Raw genomic sequence first — 25,978 nt, forward strand, 5'->3', positions numbered from 1 at the left:
GAAGTATCCGAAACAGAACAAAAGAATAACGATAACAGAAAGCCAACCAAACACAAGTCCTTTCAGGACACAAAACATAGAAACATCCTTTGATATTCCACATCAAAACATGTTTAAGTACTTTGATACTCGAACTCACTATTTCAAAATGCGAAATTTAAAAAAAACACAAGCAGACACAACATTCAGCTTTAACATTCTGACACAACTTTTGTTACAAAGAAGTCCAATATTTCCAGAGAACATGCACAAGTCTTAAGCAGTCGAATCTCAGACTAATAAAGTTTACTTACATAAAGAGCTTATCATGTCACAGGAAGGAGGAGGACACCCAGAATAACAGGGCATACATTTATTGGAACATACATCTTTACATAATGTTATGCCAATGATGGTAGGGCAACTCTACTTTTCATGGGATAACATGTGACCTGTCTGAGCCAGATCTGACAGAGGTAACTGCCAACCAACTCATCTCAAAGTTGGCAACAGAGGAAAAACAGAAATTGCTGGAAAAGCTCAGCAGGTCTGGCAGCATCTGTGAAGAAAAATCAGTGTCAATGCTTCAGGTCAGGTAACTCTTTGTCAGAACTTACGGTAGCTGGGGAATGTCAGTTTATGTGCAGAAGATACCATGGGGAGAGGGGGTAAGGAGTAAAATGATAGGTGGGGGTAGAGCCCAAAGGGAAAGAAGAACAGTTGGACAGACAAAGGAACTGACAATGATCTGGCTAAGAGGGTGAATAGCTGTTAATAGGAACTGTGAATGACCAACAATAGGTAGTGTTCTGAGCAAGGGTCACCAGACCCGAAACGTTAACTCTGTTTACTCCTCCACAGATGCTGCCAGACCTGCTGAACTTTTCCAGAAACTTTGTTTTTGTTCCTGATTTACAGCCACCACAGTTCTTTTAGTTTTTAATAGGTAGTGTGTAATGGCAGGCTATGTAATAACAAGGCCTGGTGTGTGGCGTAAGGGGCTTAGGATGTGGGAGAGTTCATGCCCTAAGATTATTGAACTCTATATTGAATCTGGAGGGCTGCAGGGTCCCCAAGCAGTAAATGTGGTCTTGTCCTTCCATCTTGCACTGAGCTTTGCTGGAACACTGCAGCAAGCCTCAGGCAGAGATACTGGCCAGGGAACTAGGTGCTGTGTTGAGTTGCAGGCAAATGGAAGCTCAGGGTCTTTTTTTGCGGACAGAACATAGATATTCTGCGAAGCTGTCAGCCGCGTGACAATGGGACAAATGTTACTGAATTATCTGAAAATAAAACATAGTTGAAGAGAAAGAAGCTTCAACCTTCTGACAGGGAACTGCATGGTGCAGGCAGAACACTGCTCAAAATCAAAGGAATGCATACAGTAGTCTTAAAATACAGAGACCATGACAATTTGAAAAGGTGTTCATCATCAAAACAAAAACAGTACTTTCCACTTTGGAGCAGAAAAATACATCTCGCTCTTAATATTCTACATTATGTTGAAGAACCTCAACCAACTTAGAATCCAAATGCCAGCATCAATGCAGTTTTACTCAACAACGGGAAATCTTTAAAGGTCTCAGAAGCATGTTTGCTAAACCCAAGAGAAAATATACACCAGCTGAAATTAATTACTTTGGTGTCTTAACAACTCTTCATGATTGAGAGTTCTGATGATAATACCGATTCCATAGGATTGAAGGAATTATTCAATCGTCTTCCAAATGCAGGTGAATCTTCAAATTCTGGTGCCTGAAGATCTCAGACACCACAACTATCAGGAATTAGTAGGAGACTGCCAGTTCAGATGTTCAGAAGAAAAAGAACTAAAACAGCACAATCGGCTAGTTATCTACCTGATAAAAGGATCCAAAAGAACATGAGTGGAAGGGTAACATGGGAGTATACCTTGATAAACTTAAAAACAGAAAAAAGGTTACTTCTTCCTGATCACAACAAACTTCTCTGGCATGTTCTGAGGAAATGAAAGATCACCCATGGGGAAAAAAAGACTTTCAGTGGTGACATCAATATCAGAGAGCATTCTTTGTAAAAGTCAATTGGGAGATCAAGCTTCCAGTATAGCTATGATCTGTGCCTGAATAAGTGTCAAGTTGCTGATTTCCAACCCAACAAAGTCATCAGCCATTTATAAAGTCAGAGACGTGGGGACAATGGTGCCTGGGTATACTGACTTTACCTATTACAAACAATTTTCTAAAAAAATTAGTTATCAGAATAAAAAAGCTTGGAGGCAGATGTTGAATTAATACAAGTAATACCAGAAAGGGTCTACAACTTCATGTAACAAGCTCTATCCATCAGGATATAAAGGACTGTTCCTGGAAGGAGCTAACAAGTGTTTCAGTTCTCTGACAGTTGAGTACCAGAACATTTTAGTAGTTATCAGGAATGTCGATTCACTCTCACGGATAGCCTGAGGTTTTACAGAGGAATCTCTTGCATTACAGATGAAATGTGACGAGCTATTAATTATTACATCATAAACCTGCTCTATTCATCGAGACTGAGCCTGGTTTCTGCTGAAGTCTTCATTTGGGCATCCTTCCCAATTACTATCCGTAAACAGACAAGTAACAAAGAAAAGGAACATGGCAGTCTGCCAAAGGCATGCAAAGTGGCTCCTGTGACTGCAACTGAAATGTAGAACATGCTGGCAGCACCAGTCCCTGAAAACACAGCACTAATCAAATGTAGCAACTTATAACACAGTAAATTCAAAAAACAGACTCACGAGTAAAATGGCTGGAAGTGGATGGGTTCACACTGTCACCACTTTCTGCACTTTCACTTTCAGAGATCTCATCATCGGACTCCCTTACGGATGAACATGGTGAGGCTCCTTCAACATCTTCAAATTTCCTCTTCAAAATCCCACTCATGATGCTCTCAAATTATTAACAGCAACTGCAAAGAAAAAATTAATTGAATAATGTTTTTTACTTTCTGTTAAGGAAATCAAAGGAGTGAACTCAGATGATAGTAACTGGAATGTGCGGAATAACAAAAATTTAAAGCTGAAGTGACTCATACATTTTTCAATTACAGAATAAGTTAAATATATTGTCTTTAAAATAATAGATCTGTCCTTCTACCATCAATTTTTTGGAAGTGTAACTGAAGCTAGAGTTCAGTGATGCAGATTTTGACACATGTAGCACCGACCTTTGCTCTTTATTCTGGTTTTGGAATCCATAATTAGTAGGATCTACAGATTAAATGTGAGGTCAGCAGTATGTGTATATAAACTCTCAACTATTTTTGATTCCCTGCAGAGAAAGTTAAACCTCTCGAAAATATTTGGTACAGAAAACAATCTTTCTACAAGACAATATTTGGTGCTCAAGGAAAAATATTTGTTCTTTTTGTTTATTCCTGGGAAAATCCTGCTCATTCACAAATGAATTCACAGAAACACATACAAATGTGAAAAGAACTATGGGTGGATTGCAAAAGCATGATTTGCATTGAATCATTTTAAAAAGACTTTCATTCTGTCACTAACAATTACTTTATAACTGGACACAAAAATAGGCAATTATTCTGACTTTTGTTGTACACTACATTTAAAATGTTATGCTACAAAAAGCGCTACGTTGTGCTAGCAATTAAGTATGTCCTCTGTTTCTGAACTGGTTTTAAGTAATCTTAAGTAATGCTTCGTAACCAACTAAACGTATTCCAGACTTAAAATAAGCTGGTTAATGTGTTTGTGTGCATACAAATCCGACAATAAGATGCAATTGTTTAACTGAAACCAAACATTCTGATTGAATTAACAAGGTGTGGAGCTGGATGAACACAGCAGGCCAGGCAGCATCAGAGGAGCAGGAAAACTGACGTTTCAGGTCTGGACCCTTCCTCGGAAATGATTCATTCTGATTGAGACTTCAAAGTAAAAATTCAATCTGCTTTATGGTTTTCAAAATGAAAAGTTTTCAATCACACAAATCTATGTGTAGAATTTTTGAAACACTTGAAATTCAAAGCAATCTCATAAAATAATCGATAATGCCTAAAATTGGTACTCAAATAATAAACTTTGAAATTATATAATAATGTCTTGGTCATTCAGGTCAACTTATGATATACTTACATGGCACTGAGAATGTTAACTTGCGGTTTCCATTTCAGCCATGACATAATAACCAGTTGGCAACACGGAGAGGAAATGACCCTCAAAACAATAAACTTTACCATCCATATTTGACCTTACTTAATATACATTGGGGTAATTATAACCAATCCTTATGGTAGCAAACTGACATAATCAGATTAGCTGCCTGTCTTCTGCACCACCTCATTTTATCTACAAAACACTGAAAGCTACATTTAATACAAAAGTGGGTAAATAATGCTTTAAAGAACTAACACCTCAATAAATGAATTGAAGAGATATAACTGCGCTGCAAAATAAGATTTATTGGCAGTAAGCTGCCAGTCAGTTTGAGCTGAAATAAATAAAAGACTCATAAAAAATTACTTCACAAAAGGAAATAAATGAATCCAGCATGCCTATATTGCAGTCGATATCTGCATTAGAGTAATGCACTTTATCTATTTTCTAATTTTTTTTGTGCTTTTTAAAGAAAATATACTGCAGTTCATAAATTCTTCTGAGCTAAGATAGAATGGTTGCAACCAGCATGTCAAGGATAGCGGACATAGCTCCATGGGCCTCATAGAAAAGTGATGTCTGACGAGACACAGATTTCATGAGGTATGCTATTTGATCTGAGTGGTCTTGCAGAATAGTCAAGCACACTCCCAGTGACAATAGTATTAATAGCCTGATTTTTTTTTTTGCCTCCAGGATCTCAGAAACAGAAAGATCAACAGTAGGTCTGTGTAGGGCTCAGGAATGGCGGCAGTGATGTTAAAAAGAGCAGCAGGTCCAAAAGGACAAAGAAGCAGACAAACCTGTGACAATGGTATGTGGGCGTGGAAAGCGAAATTAAAAGGAGCAGCGAAGATGGAGAGATTGGCAGAGAAGCTGTGTGGGATTCAGGAGCAGTAGCAGTGCTGTTTAAAGGAGCAGTCAGTGAGGAGTGGTCCCAGAAGCAGACAGACAATGACGGAGCAGCTTTATCAAAATCAAAATGTGAAAGACAGCAAGCAGGTAATTGGTGGGTGCTTCTCTCGTCTTATGACTGGATGTTAAATTTAAGGTAAGGTTGTAAGTACAGCATAAACATTTTGGATAGATAATTAAAATGAGGAGAAAAGGGCCTTATATAATCACTAGGCTATTAATATAGAGATTAAGGTAATAGTCCGGGGACCCCAGTTCCAATGTCACCATGACAGATGATGGAATTTGAATTCAATAACAATATGGAATTAAGAGCCTAATGATTGCCATGAAACCGTTGTTGATTGTTGGGAAAAAAAAACGTCTGGTTCATTGTGGCCCACTCGGGAAGAAACTGCCATTCTTACCTGGTCTGGCCTGTACGTGACTCCAGATCCCAAACAACACGTTTGATTTTTACTGCCTTCTCTGCAACAAGGAATAGGCAATAAATACTGGCCCAACCAGAGATAGCCACACAGCATGAATGTATATTTTTTATATAAAATTACAACATCAAAACTAAATTTCTTTGTTTTATAGTGAAGGGGTTCTGGTTGCTTGTCAGGCATAAACACCTAGTACCTTATTTCCGGTGAAATAGTCTCGGCAGCCTTTCAAGTGCAGCAATCAAATCACCCTAACTTCTTGTCAGGCAGACTTCAGAACAGGTCAAAATTTCACTTTAAATTAATGACAGACACAGTACGTAATAATCTCATACACGTCATGATGGTAACAAGTATTGCTTGAGCACCACTCTTCTCGGTAAGTGGAGAGTATTACAACACATCCTGATTATGCTTTTAGATGCTGGAAATGCTTTGGTATCAGGATGTGTATTGCTTTCCATAGAATTCCTAGGCTCTGACCTGCTTTTTAAGCAACTGCATTTTTCTGGTTGTTCAGGTAAGTTTCTAGTTAACGATGATCCCCAAAATATTGATAGGAAGTGATTCAGTGATGATAACTTCATTGAAATGGCAACGGAGATGGGTATATTTCCCTTTTTGGAGATGGTCATGCAGCACAGTGCCCTCAGTGGTTAGCACTGCAGCCTCACAGTACCAAGGATCTGGGTTTGATTCTACCATTAGGTGACTGTCTGAGTGGAGTTTGCACACGTCTCTGCATCTGCATGGGTTTCCTCTGGCTGCTTTGGTTACTTCCCACAATTCAAATATGGGTGGATTGGCCATGAGAAATGTGGGGTACAGGGTAGGGAAGGGAGTGGGTCTGGGTGGAATACTCTTTGGAGTATTGGTGAGGACTTGATGGGCCAAATAGCCTGCTTCCACACACTCGTGATTCTATGATATCTGGCATTTGTTTGGTGCAAACATTACATGCCAATTATCACCCTGAAATATTATCCAGCATTAATGCATGCTGAAACAGATGACTTCAGTACCTTAGGAATGATGAACAATGTGCAGTCAGTCATCAGTGAAAATCACTACTACAAATTTTATGGGTAGATATGAATGGGTATTGAATTTCAATCTCTGCTACTGAAAGTCAGCATATATCACCTCTTCCATCGGGCGGAAGATACAAAAGTTTGAAAACACCAAACAGATTTAAGAACAGATTCTTCCCTGCTATCGGGCTTATGAATTGACCTCTCATATTCAGTTGGTCTTTCTCTCCACCTGCTATGTAGCTGAAACGTTATATTCTGCATTCTGTTCTATTACCCTGATGTACTTATGAAAGATAATGATTTGACTGGTTAGGCTGCAAAACAATGCTTTTGGTTTTATCTCAGTATGTAACAATAATACATCAAGACAAATGCACTGCATGTGGCAGCTCTGTATCTCTCTGAGGAGCATGAAATCAATCTGAAGAAAGCTCAATAGGAGTGGAAGGCCGTCTCTCTTCAGCTATCTGGTCTCAGCGCCGTTACTGGACTGTTTCTAGTTCAAGTAAAGTCGAACCAGGAACCCAGTGCAAGCCAAGTCTGGAAAAGGCCACAACAGGACATACAAAAACCTCAGGTGGGGGCAAGCTAGTGTCTACCAATTTAAATTGCGCTGAAGTTTGGAGCAGACAAAGAGGTGACTCAGAAGTCAATGATTTCAAGGAGTTCTCCATCCAGGTAAAACCATCCAGGGAGTTTTGTAAAAGTCTTATGTTGAGAGGGGAAAGTCACTGAAGAAGCAAACAAAGATGAGGAAGTTCAAGGCACTATTTTGAAGAACTTGTGAATCACATCGTTTGCTGACGCGATTGACATTAAACAACAATAGCCATCTTCCTTTGTTCTAAATAGGGCTCTAACTAATGGAATGTTTACTCCCTGATTCCCAATGACTTCAGTTTTGCTAGTACTCCCTGTTGCCTGAAATGACAAGGGCAACTGTTTTCAACTCTCTTCTGAAATTCAGGTCTTTGTTCATTTTTGCCAGAGAACAAAAGCAAAATAATGTGCATGCTGGAAATCTGAGATACATATAAAAGTACTTGAAATGTTCATTAGGTCATGCTGATTGAGGAACCTTGCATCGAGAGGGTGGAAGGGGTCTGCAGAAATCTGCCCCTCTCCCATGCTGCTGATCTGTCTGCAACCACCAACTCCCAGTCCATGATCCTTCCCCCCACCACCATCATCCTCTGGCTGCCTAGATCCACTGGTGATTCTGAATTTGGGTTCGTGTATTACTGGCAGCAACCATCTCATGAAATTATTGAGCAATGGACAGCTGCCAGCCCATAACTGGCCAGGAGGTTCTCAGCAGGAAAGACATTCACACCCAAGGTCCTTAACCCCAGAGAAAACTAGCTGTCCAGGTAAGTGCATTTAATGCAGGGTGTCCTTCCCAAGAAAGATGATGCAGACCTCTTGACGCTTTTCAGCTGCAGGCATCATGTCCCCATCACCCACATTATACTCCATCCAAAGGATTCAATTTTCCAGTATCCTCCAAAAATGGCAATAATATCGTGGAGCAATCACTCCACTGGTTTTCTGAGCCAATGTGAAGCCTAGTTGCACCTCACTGACAACAGTAGAGCCAAAATTTAATCGTTTTTATACTACAACAGGCAAGGGGTCAGAGGTCAGATGAGAGGAGTAAGCAATGCTGATTGAGCAACATCAGGCTGGACACCTTTTGAAGGCCTAGGAAGAGCAGGAATATATCTGTTGGGTCCATCAAAATAGATGGCATAATTTCCATGGGGCATTTTTAAAATATTAATTCTTTTCAAACTGCAGCTTTAGGTCACTTTGTGCCAAGCATAACTAGTGCATTGTACTCTTCATCCAAATGGAATCACTTTTCAGACATCAAGCACTCTGCAAATTTCATTTTAAATTAAGCAAACTCAGAATGAGTAAAGCAGTTCAGAACAATTAAAATATTTTTGATTCGACAAGTCCACCAGCTCCTTTTCAGTAAACCTGATAATTGGAACCTGCCAAAAATATTATGAATATATTCAACATTTGAGGATAGCTAGCTCTTTAATCTTTTCCCTGAAAATGTTAGTTAGTTACTTAGCTAAGTTTTATTGGTGAGAAATTTTCCCATTCTTTAGCAATGTGCTTGTTTAGTAGTTTTCCTTTTGATAGGTCGTAGATTGAATTTTACCAACAAGGTGGACTATGATAAAAAAAATTAGCTTTGAATAGCCAGAAGGCATTTTGGCATTGTGAACATTATGTTTATTTATTTAAGTGGTTTCCTGAACTCTACAGTTAGGAGGTAAAATATTCAGCTAAACACACATCTTTGAAATTATTACTGTCATGAGGTTGCTGGTATAATTTTATTTGTTTGTCTACTTCACTTCAAGTTGCAGTCTGTAATCATTTAATTTTCCCACCGCATCCTAGTACCAAATGACTTAAAAAGCATGATTTTTCTTTAAGAATCCCTACAGTGTGGAAATAGGGTCTTCAGCCCATCAAGTCCACACTGATCCTGAGAGCATCCCACCCAGACCCATCCCCCTATAACTCACCTCATCTACACATCCCTGAATACTATGAGCAATATAGCATGGCCAATCCACCTACCCTGCACATCTTTGGACTGTGGAAGGAAACCAGAGCACCCGAAGGAAACCCAGGTAGACACAGGGAGAACATGGAAACTGCCACACAGACAGTTGCCCAAGGGTGGAATTGAACCCAGGTCCCCTGGCGTTGTGAGGCAACAGTGCTAACCACTGAGCCACTGTGAATGTTTAATGTTATAATAGTTCTCAACCTCTCCTGTTTTGCTGTCATTGTTTAGACATGAAAATGAATGACAGGACTTTCATCAGTGATTACAGCAACAGCAATCATCGAATCATGGTATCAAAGAAAGGATCCGTGAAGGTGCACCAGGGATCTGAAAATACAATTTGGCTTTTGCACTTAAAGATTACACAGGGAAAGGATTGCAACACAATTGCATTTAACAGATGACACATCAAACAACATAATCTTAAAGCATAACTCATAGATGGAAAAGACAAATATTGGTTATGTTCAGAACCAAATAGAACATAGACCTGCTTTCAAAGTGATCACTAAGTGAAGGTTATAATATTTCAAAAACTATAATAATTAGCAGAATGATTATTAGATCACCAAGCTAGTGTGTAAAAAAAATTCTTCAAAACAACATGTAGGTGGGTTACAATGTTAGTAAGTCAGGAAATATACCTTTAATTCTACAATAGTTTTACAATAAAGTGATTCAATTTTCCATTTTCAATGTGATATAGTTTTGAAGCCAGGATCATATATTTTCTAGATATCAGACATTTTTTAAGTGGCAATTTGCAACAAGATTCCTCCCTCATTGAATTGTTTTGCAAATGTATTTATTAAGTCAGTATAAGTAACTTATAATTTTAAAAATGAAAAATTTTGATGAAAAACCAGCATCATCATTATTAGTAGGAACCACGGATATTAGGTATTGATCATAAACAATACACCCTATTAGTATTTCTTTAAAGAATTCATAAGAGAGTATTACACAAGATAAATTGCCAAACAGGCATTTTTGATCTGGCTATGCAGAGAATTGGTTTATGGCCTTTGAGTTGGTTGTTCCCACGACAACATTCATGATGCATTGGTGGTTGTTACCACACCACCATATCCTTAGTCTCGACTGATTCAGAACAGGGTACAATTAACTGGGCTAGACCAATTACTTAAAAAAAAAAGAGCTGAAATAGCACCAGAGGAATGAAAGTACACGTATTTTTTTTTAAAAGTCACATGATTGCTCTAAACTTGAATCATTAAGATAAATAGAACCTATGGGTTTGCTTTATAACAGCCAATTCATACCCATAATGAACGGCAATTTTTTTAGTACCTTGATTATTATAAAACATGCAGAAAATAGCAAGAAAAAACATATTTTTACTTCATGAGCCAATAGTCACAATAATAATATTTTACATGTCAAAATCCTATTAGTTCATAAAGATACATTAAATGATGATGTTAATGTACCCTCTGCAGCATTTGTTCTGCCTGTGAAATCTTTTATCTGTTTCATATTCCAGAAGCTGAATATAAAAGCAAGACTTACCTCTCAGCTGCCCTAATTCACATTAAGCTTATCAAGTGTCATATCTTTAAGCTAACTTCAGAAAGATGACAAGGACAACCTACAGGTCAAATGTCACGTTAGTTTTTTTAAAAGAAGTGTAGATTTTTTTTAAAAAAGATGTTATTTTTAAACAAGCCTGTTAGATTTAAATTTTCAAAATACCCAAGACTTAGCATGAAGTATTTCTGCCTTCTATTTTCAGTATTTATTGCAGAACACTCAAGACTTTATAAAATTATTGCTATTTCAATGTAGAATTACATTTAAAACATCTTGCTAACTTGTTTGAAGCATCTTGTACAATATAGTTAATGGAAGCTGGAATGAACCTTTGCTACCTGAACAGTAGAATGCAAACATTAAAAAGTGAAATAAACATTCCTCTCACCTTGCAAATCAACAGTGGCAAATTGCAAGTTCGATCTGCAGATGACAAAATAAGTGCAAATAGTATATGAGGAAAATGACACAGATGGTGACTTGTGGCATGTTCCTTGAGCTTTTAAGTTACCAAGAACAAATGCAATTTGAGGAACTTGTAATTTGAAAGGTAGATTTTTTTTAATCCATGGGATGAAGCTAGGATAGAACATGTGCTAATTTTTAATACACCTAATGCATATTTCTAGTCTTTTTACTGTACCTCAACAGAATTACAAGAGAATTAAAAATGTTTTAATGCCAATGTATTATTGCATGCATATAGGTACGTACAAATTACACTTGATAATATTCCCCTTTTTTATGCTTCAACAACAGTGCTGAACAGTTACTACAGATATTATTAACTTCTCTATTTCATATGAGCTGTTCAATACAATCTTTTGCATTACAAGATAATAAGTACCTTGAATGGCATGCATTCATTCAGCAACACCAATGTCTCTCCACACCTGAGATGGTTATGCTTCCCAACACAGAGAAATACTAGCACCATATGTTTTCATTGTTTAAAGACAGCAGAGGAACACTCTACCGAGCATCATTAGCTTCTGCTGGCTGAATAGCTCCAGTCTGACTCAGACTCCCCGTGCAATCACATGGGAGGAATGTCTGAAACGTTCAGACATGCCAGTGTTTTACTGTCTGGGGATTTAACAAAAAAAAATCAACTAAGGGAAAAGGTATGCCTACATGCCAGCTTGATTTCAGCTACTACTGCATGAATTAATAACATGGGCTTCTTACAATTATGTCTTGAACTTTGGAACCACCAGTCGTTTGCCTGAGGCTTGTATATGGGCAAGTGGAAAGAGGAAAATCAGAGGGCCGTCATCTTGCCATCCTACATTTTTGCATCTACAGTTGTTAGTCTTTCACAAAATTGTTCTGGTCAAAGTAGACAATACACCTGTGTTTTGTTTTAAATAACAAAATTCTTGTCAGCAACAAACAACCTGGTAGTTTTCTGCACTATAATTTTTTTAAAAAGAAGAATGCTTCAGGAATACAAGTTTACTTTTCAATTTTTGATCCATGAGGGAGAAAAAGTTTATTTTGGGGTAGGGAGGAAAGTGGAATTAAGAATACAGTCACATCTGGGATTATTTATCAAGCAGTGGAGCAGCCTCAAGAAGTCAAGAGCCCGACTACAATGTATGAAATAACAGTTCTTATTCCTATTCTTGTTGGGCTTCCAATTGAAAAATCTCTAGGCAAGAGGTTTACTTGGCAAATTGTTCCCACCAACTGTTTTCTGAACTTTCCTATTCAAGGGGGACAATGGGTCAACAACTCAGTATCCTATTTAGGAAATTGTAAATTGGGATAAACAGTAAAAAGAATTAAGTGTTTTCTCTCTCATGCCCTCTACAGTAAGAACTTTATTGTAACAATTTTACATTTGATAAGAAAACCGCAACTCCGAAACTCCGTTCCACCAATGGTAGAAGCCACTGGACCAAGAAAGCCTCAAGCTCAAATTATGCCCTGTGTCATTTTAGCTAGTGACAGGTAGAAGGGCTAAAATTGGTAACAACACTCTTCAGCTGAAGACAGAAACAAAATCTGCCAGTTTGCAACAGTGTCCTCACAGGAAAACATGACTACAAGTCGACAGATGGGACTCAATCTCATTTTTCACATGCAAATGCAACAGTAGCACTATTGGTAGGAGTAGCCACCACACGATTCTTGAGGGGTAGAAAACAACTTGACCTTCTGGAAGGAAAGTCAGCAGTTACCCAACAGGTTTGAAAGAGGCCCACTCTGCAGATTTAATAGTTGTGAGGGGGTTAAAGTATTGCCAAGTGGGACTTCCATCTTTCAGTAGGAGGAAGAACAATATTCTGGAGCTGAGTTCTGAGGAAGGGTCACTGGACCCGAAACGTTAACTCTGTTTTTTCCTCCACAGATGCTGCCAGACCTGCTGAGCTTATCCAGCAACTTTTTGTTCCTGATTTACAGTGTCCGCAGTTCTTTTGGTTTTTACTATTCTGGAGCTGCTGGTTAATCAATCAAGTGGGGTGGTTTGGGTGGAGGAGGGGGAGAAATGTGTGCCCACAGAGCAACCTCTAAAGGTTGCAGATCTCTTTCCTTTGCCTCTTTTAAAAAAAACCTGTAAAAGCAAAATAAGTCTGTGTTGTGAGCAGGGGAAACACCACAGCCAATTAAGCATTTCACAAGTTTTACCGAGGTTTGGGCCAGAACCCACCCTATTTTGAGCACTTCCTACACTCTCTGCCCCTTAAAAGTACACTTGTCAGGGGTATAAAAACCAAGCCTGAAGGTTTACTGTTTATCCTGAGGTAAAGTGCACTAAATATGACAACTTCACAGCAGATCTAATACTAAAAACTAATTAATCACCAGGCACTGTGGATCATCAGCATCTGCAGAAATATTTCATCCATAATCCATAAATTCATGGCTTGGCATAATGTTCACTTTACTATTAAGCTACAAGGGACCTTCCAATTTCAAGGAGAATTGTGGGAGAGTTTGCCAGGACAAACTCCAATCAAACAAAACCTGATGTACTTAGTACAGCTACAATATTGAACTATGCATTGATATTTTCTACTCAAGCTACACTTCTCAACAGCAGAGGGGACTTGAATGTGGGCCTCCTGATTCTGAGACAGAGGCACTACCACTCAGCTCCAGGACATCTCTGAACAAGTGCTTCAAGCTAGGAGTCCTAAGGCCAGTAATGCTCAACTGTTTCATCGATGACCTACTTTTCCTCATAGCGTCTGAGATATGAATGTTTTCTGCTGAGTAGTGTTCAGTATCATTTCAACATAACCAATAAGAACAATTCTATATTGAAAGAGAATCAAAGGTTGCAGGGAGAAGGCCACACAAATGCCAGGCAGTGTAATCTCCAACAAGAGGAACCTAAATATCTTCCATTGACACACAAAATCAATATCATTGCTGAAACTCCCACATTAGTATCCTTGTGTTACCACTGACTGAGAGCATGACCAGATATGCAGGTACTCTAATCATACAAGGTCAGAGGTTAAAATGCTAAGAGAAGCCTCTGAGCACAAATCACACTTTCTGACTCTCTAAATCCTACCACAAAGTCATGGAGGTGTACAGCACAGAAAAAGGTCCACTGGTCCATCAAGTCTGAGCTGGACAAAAACAAACAACAAAATATTTTAAGATAATAAAATGTGAGGCTGGATGAACACAGCAGGCCAAGCAGCATCTCAGGAGCACAAAAGCTCTCTGATGAAGGGTCTAGGCCCAAAACGTCAGCTTTTGTGCTCCTGAGATGCGGCTTGGCCTGCTGTGTTCATCCAGCCTCACATTTTATTATCTTGGAATTCTCCAGCATCTGCAGTTCCCATTATCTCTAATAAAATATTTTAATACCGTTTTCCAGCATTTGGCCCACATAGTCTATTGCCCCTTGGTAACAGAAATGCACACCTTAATACTTCCTAAATGTTCTGAGGGTTTCTGCCCCTACCACCCTTATGGGCACAGAGTTCCAGATTCCCATTACCCTCTACGTGAAAATAAAATTCCTTACATCCTCTCTAAATTTCCTGCCATTTACATTAAATCCATGCCTCCTGGTAACTGATCCCTCCAGCAAGGAGAGAAATTACATCCTGTCCATGCCCCACATAATTTTTAATCACATTCACGTCCCCTTCAGTCTTCTCTGCTCCAAGGAAAACAGTCCCCCTTCATAATTAAAAACTCTTCAGCAAAAACAACATCCTAGTAAATCTCTTCTGCACCCTCTCCATGCTATCACATCACTCCTACGATATGAATTCAAGAACTACACAATGCTCTAGCTGTGACCTAAGCAATACTTTATACAACTCCAAATTAACCCCTCTGCTCTTAAACTCCATGCCTCAAGTAATAAAGACATCACATAAGCCTTCCTTAGCATTACCCATGTATTCCTCTAACTTAAGGGAATGGTGAGCATGAACACCAAAATCCCACTCATTCTCATGCTTGTCAAGGTCCTGCTGTCCACAATGTATTCCCTTACTGTGTTTGCCCCTCCCAAATACATCACCTCACACTTAGCTAGATTTCATTTGCCATTGATCAGTCCATGTGAACAGTTGCTCTATATCCCCCTGTGATCAAAAGCTTTCCTCCTCATCATTTATCACCTCAGCAATTTTCATAACAGACAGGAACTTACTGATCAAATTTTTCCAACATTCAAGTTTTAGTTGTTTACACACACACACACACACACACACACACCACAAAGAACAAGGGCCTCAACACTGATCTCCGTGGAACCCCACTGGACACGGGCTTCCAGTCTTAAAAAACAGCCCTAAAACATTATCCCTAAAACATCACCCTTTGCTTCCTGACACTCAGCCAATTCTGGATCCAATTACCCAAATTTCCACAGATCCAATGGGCTCTTACCTTCACTATCAGTCACCCATTCAGGATCTTATCAAAACCCTGAAGTCTAAGCAGACTACATTGTTCACATCTACATACTTGGTAACCTGTTCATAAAATTCATTCAGCTTGTTCAGACATGACGTCCCCTTCACAAAACTACACTGACTGTTCTCGGTTAATTCTTGCCTTGCCAAGTACAGATTCATTAAGTCCCTCAGAATTGCTTCCCCCACAACAGTTTCCCCACCAGGGGTTAGGCTGTCAATGACATCCAGCGCCAAATTCCGGAGAGTCGTATATGTGGCCAGCTCCGGAGAAAGTTATTTTTTCGTCAAGTTATTTATCGACGAGGAATCAATATTATTCAGTTATTCATCTAAGTGGTTGATTTTACTTAGCTTTTATTTGTTTGCTATATATGTACTTTTAAGCTTTATCCATTCTGACATTATTTTCTGTATGCAATGTAAGGTAATTTGTTTTATATTTAAGATGTTACTGAAACTTTTTTTGAGGCTTAATGTTATGAAGGCCACATATAAAAGGGACAGAGTGAGGTGGCTTGCAGATTTTGAAAAATTATTACCCAGCAGGATCAGTTATATAGATTTTCAGTATTTGGTTCAGTTGAGGGGGGATAGTTTCTCACAGTAAAATGGAAGGGCCAGTCAGTTAATGGACACATAGAACGATTCTTATGTTAGGCAGCGTTGGGCAAGGTTTAAAAGAATTATTGTTATAGGGGACTCTCTTGTCAGGCGCATAGATAAGCGATTCTGTGGCAGTGAGCATAAATTCAGGATGGATGGTTGGTTGCTTTCCTGGTGCTAAGATTAAGGACATTACCAAATGTTAAAAACATAGTTAAAAGTGAGACTGAGAAACAGGAATTATTGTATACGTTGGCAGGGATGACACTTTTAGGGAAACAATTAAAGCAATACAGGGTAAACGTAAGAGGTTAGATAGTAGATTTAACAAATAGAACCTTAAAAGTAGTAATTTCTGGTTTACTCCCAATGCCAAACTCAAAGGAAGGAACAATAGAGTAAATGAAATAAATCAATGGCTGAAGAGCTGGTGTATTGTTCAGGCACTCAGGCTTTTGGACAATTGGAATGTCGTTTGGGATAGAAAGGATCTGTTCAGAAAGGAAACTCATCACCTCTGGGTGGATTCGAACCACCAACCTTTCAGTTAGTAGCCAAATGCGCTAACCAACTGCACCAAAGAGACAGACATTTCTGAAGAAGGGTCTAGGCCCAAGCTGTCAGCCTTCCTGCTCCTCTGGTGCTGCTTGGCCTGCTGTGTTCATCCAGCTCTATACCTTGTTATCTCTGTTCAAAAAGGATGGGTCTAACTTAAACTGGAAAGAAACCAATATCTTAGCAGGGAGATTTGGTCATTCTATTAAAGGAGACTTTAGAATTCATCAACTTGCCTTGTCTATCAGTATAAGTAGCGGTGTAAATGGAAGGATTGATGGGTGGGTTCTGAATGCGAGGACAGCACATCAATTAAAAAAATGAAATACGGGATGGAGTCAGAGTATGTAGTAAGTTTGAAGGACTAAACTGCACTTATTTCAAAGCAAGGTGTCTTCCAGGTAAGGCTGGTGAACTCAGGGCATGTTTAAGAATATGGGATTGGGACGTCATAGTTATTACAAAAACTTGTCCGACAGATGGACGAGACTGGCAGATCAATGTTCCCAGTTTTAGATGCTATAGGAAGGATTGAAAAGGAAGTTTGAAAAAAAGGTTATAGTGGGGGGGGGGGCGGGGGGGGGGGGGGTGGTGTTTTTAATTAAAGAATACATTATGGATGTACTTAGGCAAGATATTTCTAAAATATTATCCAGTGAAAAGACATGGGTAGAAATTACAGACAAGAAAGGAGAGATTACTTTGATGGGATTGTATACAGGCCTCCCAATAGTACAACAGAAAGTGAGAAATAAGTATGTAGAGAGATCTCAGATATACGTAAGCATAATAAAGCTTCAATAATGGGAGATTTTAATTTTCCAAACCTTGAGAAGAATTTGTAAAATGTGCTCAAAAATGTTCTCTTTATTGATATGTGGATGCTCCTATAAGAAAAGGAGCAAAACTAGACTTTCTTTTGGGCAGTACAGCAGGGCAGGTGACTGAAGTAAAAGCGCAGGAACATTTTGGGTCTAGTAATTATAATTCTATTAGTTTCAAAATGGTTATGGAAAAAAATAAACCTTCCATTAAAAGTTAAAGTTTTTATTTGGAGTAATGCAAATTTTAATGGTAGGAGACAAAAACTTTCAGAAGTTGCTTGCAGTAGACTTCACAGGCAAGAAGACGTCTGATAAGTGGGAGGCATTCAAGAGTGTGATGATCAAAGCTCGGAGGCAACATGTTTCGTGTTAGAACGAAAAGTAAGGATGGTAAGATTAAGGAACAATGGATGAATAGAGATATTAAGGCTCCCATCAATAATAAAAGAGAATCGTATTTTAGACACAGACTACTTGGTTCAATTGAATCTTTTAATCAATATGAAGAGTGTAGGGGTATTCTTAGGAGAGAAATCAGGATGACAGAGAGGGGATATACCATTGGCAGATAATCCAAGGAAATTCTACAAATGCATTAAGAATAAGAGCGTAACTGGAGAGAGTGTTGGGCCTCAAAGATCAAGGAGGTCATCTCTGTGTCGAACCCCAGGAGATGGGAGAGATATTAAATGAATAGCTTGCATCAGTTTTTACTGTCGAAAAAGAAATGGAGTCTACAGAATGCAGAGAAATAAACCTTGATGTTTTAAAAACAGTTAGAAGAGGAAGTTTGGGAGGTCTTAGAGAATATAAAGGTGGATAAATCTTTGGGAACTGATCTAATGTATCCCTGAATGTTGTGGGAAATAAAGGAAGAAGCTGTGAGGCCCCTTGCAGAAATATTTGCATCTATAACTATGGGTGAGGTGCCTGATGTCGTGCCTTTGTTTAAGAAAGGTTGTAAGGAGAAATCAGGCTACTATAGACTAGTGAGTCTGACTTCAGTTGTGGGTAAATTGTTGGAGGTGATTATAAAAGATAGAACTTATGCTTATTTAGACTGGCAAAAATTGAATAGGCAGAGCGAGCATGGTTTAGGAAGGCAAGGAAAATGCTATCTCACTTTCCTGCTCCTCTTGTTTTAAAGCAAGATGTGTAGTAGGTAAGGCAGATGAACTCAGGGCTTGGATTACCCCCTGGGAGTATGATGTTATTGCTATTACCGAGACTTAATTGAGTGAAGGGCAAGACTGGCAACTAAATATCCCAGGATATAGATGCTTCAGGCAGGATAGGGAGGGAGGTGAAAGGGGCGGAGGAGTTGCATTACTGGTCAAAGAGGATATCACAGCTGAAGGAGGGCACTACGGAGGACTCGAGCAGTGAAGCAATATGGGCAGAGCTCAGAAATAGGAAGGGCGCGGTAACTATGTTGGGGCTGTACTACAGGCCTCTCAACAGCGAGCGTGAGATAGAGGTACAAATATGTAGACTGATTGAGGAAAAGATATAAGATTAACTGGGCGGCGGCGATGTGAGATTTTAATTTTCTCAACATTGACTGGGGTTCACTTAGAGTTAGGGGTTTAAATGGAGCAGAATTTGTAAGGAGCATCGAGGAGTGTTTTATGGAGCAGTACGTAAATAGTCCAACTCAGGAAGGGGCCATACTGGACCTGGTGTTGGGGAAGGCATGGTTAGTAAGTTTGCGGAAGACACCAAAATTGGTGTCATAGTAGACACTGGAGAACATTTTCTAAGATTACAAAGAGACCTTGATCAAAATTGGTCAATGGACTGAAAAATGGCAGATGGAATTCAACCTAGATTAATGAGAGATATTTCATTTTGGTACAACAAACCTTTTGGTAGTGTGGTAGAACAGAGGGACCTGGGGGTGCAAGTATAGAATGCTTTAAAAATTTGCATCACATATACACAGGATGGTTAAAAAGGTGTTTGGCATGTTTGCCTTCATCGTTCAGTCTTTGAGTATAGCAGTTGGGATGTTATGTTGAAGTTGTACAAGACAGTGGTGAGGCCTCTTCTAGAATACTGTGTCTAGTTCTAGTTGCCCAGTTATAGGAAGGATATTAATAAACTGGAGCGGGTTCAGAAGAGATTTACCAGCATGTTGTTGGATATGGAAAGTTATAGTTATAAGGAAAGGCTGGATAGGCTGGGATTATTTAATAAAAACAATGAGAGGTGTAGATAGAGTTGGTGGTGGTTGTTTTTTTTCCCCTAAAATGGGGAATTTCAAGACTAGGGCGATATTTTTAAGGTGAGAAGAGAGAAATTTAAATAAAAAAGACATGTGGCATTTTTTTTTACACAGAGGGTGGTTTGCATGTGAAATGAACTTTCTGACGAGGTGGTGGCTGCAGGTACAATTACAACATTGAAAAGACATTTGGACGTTTAAATGAATAGGAAAGGTTTGAAGGGATATGGGCCAGGAGCAGTCAGGAGGAATTACTTTAATTTGGGATTATGTTCGGCATGGATTGGTTGGACCAAAGGGTCTGTATACATGCTGTATGACTCTAAGTCAAGAGCATGATTGATTGCTCACCAGTTGCCTGAATGAGTACAGATCCAAGAACATTCAAGTAGCTCTATACTATTAAAAAAAACCAAACAGTCTGTTTATTCAGCATTCCATCTATCTTCTTACACATTCACTACATTTCCTTTCCTCTATTGGGGCATGGGGGTAGCAGCAGATGGCATGCCATCTACCTGATACACTGCTTTATCTTACCATCTTTCAAACATGCATCTTTATTATTTTGCAACACAACGGCAGCAGTGCATCAGAACACCACCACCTGCAATTTTCCATCCAAATCACACACCACCTTGTCTTGAAACAATGCAGGGGCCCCTTCGCTGTCACCGGATCAAAAGTGTGGAACTCCCACCTTCAGGGCGCTGAGCATATACCTCGACCACATGACCACAACAAATTTGGAGATGAGTCCATATATTCTTCTCAAAGACAATTAAGATGGGGCAATAAATGTTTATTATAAGAAACAATGCATAAAATAAATTCATGAAGATCAAAACTAGAGTTGACCATGATGCCCCTGTGGATAAATAGCCTGAAAACACTCACAAATAAAGAACACCCATTTGGGCAAGGTTCCAATGGTGCCCTGCTCGACTGCAAAACAGTATCCCAGCAAGTAAATGAGAAAAGTGAAAATTGATGCCAAAAAAAATCTGAATACTGTTACAGTCAGCCCTGAAGTTCCTTCGTCTATTTAGTTATGCTTGAAGTCTATGAAATCAAGAATGTGCATAATAAGAGCATAATTAGCATACTGTAGCTTTCACCATAAGATTTGTGAGATCACTTTCAGAATTTAATTAAAATACTGCAAGTTATTCTTATGCACCTAAGAATAACTGAGGCCCAGTTTTTCAGCACATATTGAATATTTAAAATTTATTTGAAGCACATTACTCAAACATTCAGGAAATGTTTGTAATTTATTAAGTGTGAGGAGATTATAAAGTATAAAATTTTGCTTAACCGGGTGACTAGTGAATATTAGAGTGCCACTCCTTGTTGTTGAGGACTGTAGAATTAAATTCAATTTTTCTTCATCTATTAAGTAGTTAAATGATTTCTTATGGAGATAGAACCTCACACTTTTTTAAAAAACTTTATTCTTTTATAAGTTTTGGTTTAGAGCAGTGAACTGAAAATGACCTTTGGATTGTGAGCAGCTTGTGTTGAAAAGAAAAATTGATTGATAGATTTATTGTTATCACATGTACTGAGATACATAGTGAAAAGTGCTGCTTTGCATGCTTATACAGGCAGATCATACTGTACAAAATGCAATCAGGGTAACAGAAGACTGCAGATTAGTGTTACAGAGAAAGTGCAGAGTATGATCAGAATGATCATTTGAGAGGTCCATTCAAACGTCTGTTAACAGTGGAAAAGAAGCCCATGTTACGTGTATTCAAACTTTTCTATCTTCTGCCCAATGGAAAAGGGTGGAAAAGAGCATAACTAGGAACAGGAAGGGTCTGTGATTATGTCGGCTGCTTTCCAAAGGCAGTGGGAAGCACAGACTGAGTCAATGAATGGAAGGCAGATTTGTGTGATGGACTGGGCGGTGCTCATAAATCTCTGTAGCAACTATCACACTGTGACGTATTCGGATAGGATGCTTTTTATGATGCATCTTGTAAAAAGTGGTAAGAGTCCTTGTGGACATGTCAAAATTTCCTTAGCCTCTTACACAAGTGAAACTGTTGCTGTGTTTTCCTGATTGTCATGTTGATGTGGGTGGACTGGGACAGATTGTTGTCAATCACCACTTCCAGGAACTTGACACTGTTGATCATCTCCACTTCAGCACCATTGACACAGACAGGGGCATGCTTCGCGAAGTCAAATGACCAGATAACTTCATTTTGCTGGTGTTGATAGAGAAATTGTTGGCTTTACACTCCATCACTAAATACTCAATCCCATTTGGTCTCATTGTTGTTTCAGATCCAACCTACAATGGTGGTGTCATCAGCAAACTTGTAAATGGAGTTGGGGCAGAATTTGGTCACACAGTCGCAAGTGTATAAAGGAGCATACTATGGCGAGCACACAGCATTGCAGGGCACCAGTGTTGAGGATTATGGTGGAGCTGCTGTGTCACCTATTTGTGCTGACTGCAGTCTGAGTCAGGAAGTCAAATATCCAGTTACACAACGGGGAGCTACGAGACCACACCTGGAAGTTAATTGCAGGTTGTTTCTGGATCAAAATATTCTACAGCCTTTTCAGCTTCATGGAAAAGTAATATGTTTAACCACATAGCAGATTTTAAGGTCTTAGCAAAAATTTGTAGCTCGGGTCGTGGATGCAGTTGTTTGTTAGCTCGCCAAGCCAGTTGTTCTGTGTTGTAGAGATGTTTCATTACCTTTCCAGCCAACATCATCAGTGCTACCTCTAACTGAAGCGTTGCTGTACTGCTTCCTTCTGGATTTATGTTCCTCTGGTGTGATGGTCTTGCCGCATCTGGTTCCGTTGTTTTCACAGTGGTCTGTATATTGCGTCCATTTCTATGTGTTCGTTAGTGGAGTCCCATGTTCAGCCTGGGGTGAAGCACAGTTTTGACTGGCTCGTCTGTAGTCTCTCGCTGTGGCTAGGACTCTGTGAAGATCCACAAGTGCCGGTCGCAGTCAGTTTTGTCGTGTGCATTGATGCGGTTAGATGCATGGGACCAGCCTGGTGAGTACCTTGGTTTTTCTTTCTTCTCTTAGTGGTCCTTGCGAGCAGGTTGTTGCTGTGGATGGTGGTGGATGCTGCTGGTGTTGCCCCTGTTGGATTTTCATGTCTCTGGATGCCTTCAGTCGCCTCCAGGCGTCAAGTGGAGGTTTATAGTTAGTTGCTGGTGTTCAGTGGTTAGTATTACAATGCCCCAGATACATTGCAGGACTCTCAGTACACTTGCTCTCTGGGCAGTAAGGAAGGCAAATCGTATGTTGGCCTTCATTGCGAGAGGTTTTGATGACAGGAGCAGGGATATGGTTCTACAGTGCCTTGGTGAGAAGTTCTGGTCTCCTTTCTTGAGCAGGGATACTCTTGCTCTCCAGGGAGAGCAGCGAAGGTTCATCAGGCTGATTCTGGGGATGGTGGGACTGACATCCGAAAAGAGAGTGACTAGGTAAGGATTGTTTTCACTGGAGTTCAGACAAACAAGGGGGTGGGATCTCAGAGACTCAACAGGACTAGACAGGGTACATCCAGAGAGGATGTTCCTGATGATGTCTAGATCTGGGATCACAGTCTGAGGATTCAGGGTAGATCACTTAGGAAGGAGATGAGGAGATGTTTCTTCACCCAAACAAAGCAGTTGATGCCAAAACACTGAGTGCATTCAAGAGGCAACTGATATAGTACTTGTGGTGAAGGGGATCAAAGGTTATGCGGAGAAAGCAGGATTCAGCTACTGATTTGGACGATCAGCCATGATTGTGAAGAATGGTGGAGCAGACTCAAAGGACTGAATGGCCTCCTCCTGCTATGTTAATTTATGACGAAAATTTGGAATTCTCTCTGCTAAACACAAACAAAGTGGGTTAGCAGTTAAAAACAGCAGTTTTGTGTAACTACATATATCTGGAACTAATGTTTAGTTAGTGCTACGAGTTTGGCAGTGGATGAAACAGGCAGCCTAAGTTGGGTCCACATTGAATGAGTACGAATGGGTATAAATGGGATGAATTCCGACTGGCCTGGGCACTTAAACTCCTGTCTTTCCGACCAGGTTCAACAGCTGACTTCACTCCAAAGTACGGTTAAAACCGTTCTTTATGGGATTTGGGGGTGCAATTCTGCTCTTAAATGGTCTCAATAAAAGGTGTGGCAGCCCATCCCATACCCAAATAAACCTCATCCTCCTTAGGTGACACTGCAAAATCTGTCATTTGATTTTCCCATTCGTCTTCCTTAGATGAGAGTTGCTCATTTCTAGTCGCATGTACACCAGCTACCTCTACTGCTTATTGCTCGATTCTGGTGGCTTACTATTGGCCAGAGGTTGCTAAGGACCAGCTACATAAATTTGGTGGCAACTGCACTGTCTAGAACTAGAGATCATAGTTTTTTTTTAATAAAAGGAGAGATGAGGAAACTTTTGTTTTCCCCTCACAGGGTTTGGAGTCTTTGGAGTTCCCTTCCTCAGAGGGCAGTGGATGCAGAATGTATGAATATTTTTCCAAGGCAGAAATAGATAAATTCTTGATTACCAAGGGGATGAAAGACTATTGTGGAAATGCAGGAATTTAGAGTTGAGGTCTTTGAGATAAAATAATCCCTATGATTGTTTAAGGTGGGGTGTCATTCACTCTTTCCATCATTGACATGCAGTGGTAACAGTGTGTACCATTTACAAGAAGCAATGCAGCAATTTATCAAGGCTTTTTTGAAAGCACCTTCCATATTCAAGATCTCGACCACCAAGGAGGACATTGGCAGCAGATGCATGAAATACCATCATATTACTGGATCAAGCTCTCGCCCAAACAGCACTGTGTACCAAAACAAATGGCCTACACTGATAGCTCACACCTGCTTCTCAAAAGGCAATTAGGGATGAGCAACAAATGCTGGCTTTGTCAGGACTGCCCATTACCCATGAAAAAAAAGGAAAAAATGTTGAAGTTGACGCAGGACCTTATTCAGGTTTATCCTAATGTCTTTGCTTTTGTACTCTATGTTTCTATTCTTAAATTGCAGGATTCTATGGCTCACTAATCACTTTCCTCACCTGTCCTTCCACATTCCAACAATATATGCACAAGCTACTGAATTCCCATTAGAATTATATCCGTTATTTTATATTGCTTCTCATCAGTCTTCTGACCAAAATGAATCATTTCATTCAGCTGATATTAAATTTGATCTGTCACGTGCCCACCTATTCCACCAAGGTATGTTCTCTTGAACAGTGTTATCAGAGGTCAGATGACAGAACAACAGTTTTTCCAGCATACAGAAAGAAGTGGGAATATGTTCACGTTTGAGGCAGATGGGTCCTCTGTACCACAAATATAAAAGGCAACACTCATGACCAGGTGTAGCAATCGCCTTGTTTAACACAGAAGGATTAAGGATTATGAGAACTGTGCACCATTTTGCACATATGCTCCATCTAATGGAGTGTTTAACACCCTGGAGAAATACATGACAACCTAACAGTACACCTGCAGCTCTAAACATCTGTCCTCATTCTCAATCCTACTAAAAGCCAACAAATAAATGGACACTATCAGATTTTTAAAAATCCCGATAAAATATGCAACTCCTTTAGTAAAAAGGACATTGAGAATGAGGCTGATTTTTTTTAAAAGGAGACTTGCTACATGTTAAAGTTTCACAGAGGGTTTCTCCCAGTGAGCTCTTGCAAGATTTCCCACACTATTCTCTGAAATTCACCTCATTCCCTATACATTATATTTCTATGGCTTCTCTCTTGTCCTATCTTCCCTCTTGCCAGAGGCAGTACTTGCCACTGTAATATCCTCCAGGGATTCCCAGCACCGGCACTTTTTTTTTTTAAAAAGCCCAGCCATGCATTAGTCAAATGCTGACAGTCAAGAGTTGTCCTTCACTGTGTGCATAGGGGGAAGATAACAAAAATAAAAATGCCTCTCAGGGCATATAGGTGGCATGGCTGATATTTCTTTGCAAATACAAGTGCACCTTTGTAAATGTATTGCTATTTAAGAACCAAGCTGCACAGATCAACCTTACTTAACATTATACCATCTTAGAACCCTGTCTAAGGGAGTGCTATTCTTTCCCCCGTGCTCAGTGTAGCCTACAGCTTAGTCATGACAACCATCATGCAGTCCCTGACAAATGCAGGATGGTTGGGACGAATGGCAACACCAACCACAGGGCAGTAACCCAGATGCATTACAGACTCTCTGTCC

The 25,978-nt window shown here is 39.6% G+C and overlaps 1 protein-coding gene across 15 annotated transcripts in view; it reads right to left on the bottom strand.

Annotated features, from left to right (window-relative positions):
• Window positions 1–25,978, bottom strand: part of csrnp3 (cysteine-serine-rich nuclear protein 3) — a 273,625-nt gene that overhangs the window by 35,552 nt on the left and 212,095 nt on the right. For 10 of the 15 annotated variants that reach the window (XM_048535103.2, XM_048535094.2, XM_048535096.2 and 7 more), the window contains one exon: window positions 2,738–2,910. In XM_048535103.2, coding sequence (XP_048391060.2) covers window positions 2,738–2,885 — 148 coding nt within the window. In that variant the 5' untranslated portion in view covers window positions 2,886–2,910. Of the gene's footprint in view, window positions 1–2,737; window positions 2,911–5,442; window positions 5,504–11,029; window positions 11,065–25,978 lie in introns of all 15 variants that reach the window. The other 5 variants (XM_048535095.2, XM_059647333.1, XM_048535107.2 and 2 more) reach the window with 2 other exon arrangements.

Source organism: Stegostoma tigrinum, chromosome 7 (assembly GCF_030684315.1).
Source record: "Stegostoma tigrinum isolate sSteTig4 chromosome 7, sSteTig4.hap1, whole genome shotgun sequence".
Taxonomy (NCBI): domain Eukaryota; kingdom Metazoa; phylum Chordata; class Chondrichthyes; order Orectolobiformes; family Stegostomatidae; genus Stegostoma; species Stegostoma tigrinum.